At 46.1% G+C, this 3,865-nt stretch overlaps 1 protein-coding gene across 1 annotated transcript in view; it reads right to left on the reverse strand.

Annotated features, from left to right (window-relative positions):
* Positions 1 to 2,029, reverse strand: part of MANF (mesencephalic astrocyte-derived neurotrophic factor) — a gene marked incomplete at both ends in the record, with an annotated part of 2,347 nt that extends 318 nt beyond the window's left edge. The window contains 2 exons of the mRNA XM_010292867.1: positions 965 to 1,106; positions 1,902 to 2,029. Coding sequence (XP_010291169.1) covers positions 965 to 1,106; positions 1,902 to 2,029 — 270 coding nt within the window. The remainder of the gene's footprint in view (positions 1 to 964; positions 1,107 to 1,901) is intronic.
* Positions 2,030 to 3,865: the final 1,836 nt, after the last annotated feature.

Consider the following 3,865-nt stretch of genomic DNA (forward strand, 5'->3'; position numbering starts at 1 on the left):
ACGGGAGGTGAGGAAGCCAAAATGGAAGGAGAGAGGTGCTGGGCTCCCCCAGGGTGGAAGGAACCTCTAAGTTAAGCTTTTGACAGCAGATAAGGGGTTTTTAACACTAAAAGTCGATACTAGAAGCCAGAAAGTTTGGTTGCAGCTTAGATGTGGGAGTTCCACAGCAGCCCTGAAACCCCCTTTATTACACGAGCAGTAATACTTTAATTCTGTCTTCCACTGGATAAATAAAAGGTAGCAGAGTGATTTCAGAGGGAAGATAAGCAAGTGACAACAACAAAAAGCCTATGAGGAAACAACAGTACATTAGTACAAGAAACAAGAAGTATAAAGACCCACAACCAAAGGGTGTCTCCGGGGAATGTAAGGGCAGAGATACAGGAAAGCAGACAGGAGGAGGCATTTCCAAGAGTGTTCTTCAGAGTAGTCTTTTCAGGAAGAGTATGTCATCTAGGAATGCGAGAGTTCAAGGAAGGTGGTAATAAACAGAGCACTGAATGCTCTGAGCCAGAGGAGGCGAGAAGGCAGTGTTTATCAACCTGCTACTTATGGCAAACATAAGAACAGGCTAGGACTACAGAGCCTAGCTAAGGGCTCGAACCCTGCATACAAGAGACATCATCTCAGGCCATAGGACACACCTGGCTGCTCCCCAGGACGAGCTTTATTGCACGCTCTTCTAAATACAATATTCCAGACAGGGATTTGAGCACAGTAGTGCTGATATGCCTGGGAGTTACTTATTTCAAGGCGGATCAGTGGCTCCACAGAAGCTAAAAAGGGTTAGCAGCCAACAATCTTACCTGGCCATCTCCATAAAACTCTCTAGGATGTTCATGGTTGTGCAAACTAATTAGGCTAGTCATCTTGCTACAGAACTTAGGACAGAGCAGTTTTAGCGTGCCGTTTTGCCTCAAATCCCAGAAAAGGATGGGCATTTCCCCTTATGCTGGCAACTCACCGTATTTTAGTTCACAGATCTGACTGTCTTTCTTCTTTAGTTTCTCGCAAATCTTTTCCACGGGGATGTGATGACTCATGGGCTTTGATACCTCATTAATGATTTTGGTGGCTGCATCACTTGTGGCCCCAACATAATAGCACTAGAGGGAAGAAGAGAATAAGGTGGGGACGCATGGAAAAAATGCTTCTAAAAGAGGAGTTTTCTATTCATCTTCTCTCCTCACTTGGTTTTGCAGATAGCTGTTTACTGTTGCAGAACCTTTCCAAGTGACTGCTACAGACAAGCAAAAGGAAGCCTAACTGAGCCCAGGGTAGTGAGCCGACGTTTCCCATCACACTGCTTTTAAAGCTGTTGAGACTGGTTGTCTTGTTTCTCAACTTTTTAATTCAAGGAGAAAGGCTTTCTGAAGTGTTCCCCCTCTGCATTTCTGATGGTGTCTCTCCACAGTTTTCTTCTCAGGAGAACTCAGGGCTCTTCATTTGGGTATTGCCTTCTGTTTTTAGTTAGGGCAATTTGGTTTTCCTTTATTTAGTTTTCAGCTAAACAGCTGAAGAGCATGGATATTTTAACAGCTTATATAGCACCCGAAATACAATTTAAGGGACAAGGAAGTCCTACAGCAAATAAAAGCTTTGTAATCCCGAGTGCTTCAGTAACAGGGAGAAACAAGGTCAGCCAGTAAGATGTCTGTTGACAGACTGGCTTTTTCCCCCCCCTCCTCTTTTTTTTTTTTTTTTAAGGTGAAGAGGTGAAACCCCTCAAGCCCTCTCTTATAAAAAAAACACAAGACAAATTGTGGCCACAGAGGCTAGGAAGAACAGCCCCTGGGGAAGCCATATCATACAAACTCAAAAGCACTAGTTTCCCCTTGTTTGCCAAGTATTCTACAACTTACTCGGTCACGAGGCAAGTATCATTGACTACTACAACTTACCAGGCGGTTCTCTTTGCCTTTTGCTTCTTTGCAGGATTTCAAGAGCTCCTTTTCAATACTGGCAGGTGTGAACTCAACATCGTTGTCCTTTAGACTCTGGTAGAACCTTCCCAGGAACGTAACACACACTGGAAGGGAAGATGGATGGAGTTATCTGCCACTGCAGTAATCTCGTGGCAGCTCTTAGAGGGCACTTGTAGGGGAACAGAAAAAGGGGTTTTGAGAACAGAACTTCTAGAAGCTGCATTAGCAGTCAATGACTTCACACATATTTCAGTAAGTCTTTCAGAGCACATGTGAATTGACAATATGCCCCAGTATTTTTGGTGTGTTTTTGACAAGTCTGAGAAACCAGATCCACAGGAGTGTCCAATGGCTTCTGTACACTGTCTGAGTGAGCAGCAGGGTTCAGCTGAGGGATACAAGACAAAACAGTGCCCATGCAAAAATGTAAACTTAAGTTTTCTGTCTTATTCTTGCTGCTTCGGGAAGCAACTTGTCAAACCACAGACTTCAAAACCAGTTCTGATTGAAAAACAAATCCCTCTACATAATCCCGTTACAGACTCCCATGTGCGCTGGTTTTAGTAATACAGTATCACTTATCAAGTTGGTTCAGTCCATAGGCAAGTTATTTCAAAGAGAAAAAGAGATTATGTGATCACACGCTATGTCCACTTGGTGTGTTTCTCTTCATTCCCACAAGCTTCTTAATCGACTTCAGATTGAAAGAGGGAAGAGTCTTAAAGATAATGAAACTCCCACAAGTGCACCAGCAGTTGAGAGGACAGATCCAAGTTCCTGCCTGTGGGAAGGGCACATACGACTTAGTCATTACACTTTCCCTCTGGCAGCAGTCACTCCGCATACGCTCCAGACTAGGCATGGACAGACACCTGCGTGTCGCTGGGGAGGGCGGAGAGCTGCGGTCACCGCAGCACACAGCATCTGTGCCACACGACAGAGACACTGCGAGTTTGCTGAGTGTCAGATTTCGCTGGTTCTGCTGCTCACGTAACTCGCCTGCGAACATGAGCATCGCTTGGACCAAGAGCTCTGCGGCCCCACCAATTCCTGCAGCAGGACCTGTGGATTCTCACGGCTTCCAGGTGTGAGGCAAGTGCCAGGCTTTAGCCTGCTTCTAGAGGAAAGGTGCAAGTTACGTGTTTTATGTGATTTGTTCACCCCGACAGGAAAGGATCCGCAAATATTATTGTCATTTGCAACTTGTGTTCGACTCTGAACACAAGCCACGGGACAGGAAATGGACAAATACAGGAAATCAAGTATGACCGTCACAAAGCGGAGTAGAAACTTACTGTCGTTATATTAAAGCTAGAAGTAATTGTAAGCTGAGCCATTTAGGAAAACACTGTTTTGTATGTGTACAACACCGTCATTTACCTCACATCAGTTTGTCCCCAGTCACAGGCACACACTGATGTCCACTGTGCGCTGTTTGGAAGTGCAAACCTTTGGAAAGAATAAAGATGCTGCAGGCAGTGGTACCAATGACTACAGCACAGCAGAAACAAGTTTCCAACCTAGTGCTGGGGCAGCAGCCGCGAGCTTTGATTCACTAAGTTCCCTCCCCCTCCTTCTGCCTTACTGTTTCCCTACAAAAAGGAGGAAGGGGTGAGCACTAAAACGCCCAAGCAGTTGCTACAGCCCCACCTCAAGTTTTCCTTCTTTCACCTGGACAATCTCTTCCGTTCCACCACGCAAGAGCAGTTTAATTTGCTGTGCAGCTCAACAGCTTCCACCCCAGAGGCTTTTGTGTTCAGGCGGTACTTAAAGCGCCCGGTTTTAGATCAGCTGAACACCGATCCTGACTTTAACGCATCGAACGAGGACACCCAGGACTCCAGTGGACAACGCCGCAGCAAACGCAACGCTGCGGTGAGTGAGGGGAGCCCACGGGAGCAACCGCACTGGCTTCCTCCAGTTTGCTGCCCGGCAGCAAC

This window comes from Phaethon lepturus, unplaced genomic scaffold, assembly GCF_000687285.1.
Source record: "Phaethon lepturus isolate BGI_N335 unplaced genomic scaffold, ASM68728v1 scaffold50818, whole genome shotgun sequence".
Taxonomy (NCBI): domain Eukaryota; kingdom Metazoa; phylum Chordata; class Aves; order Phaethontiformes; family Phaethontidae; genus Phaethon; species Phaethon lepturus.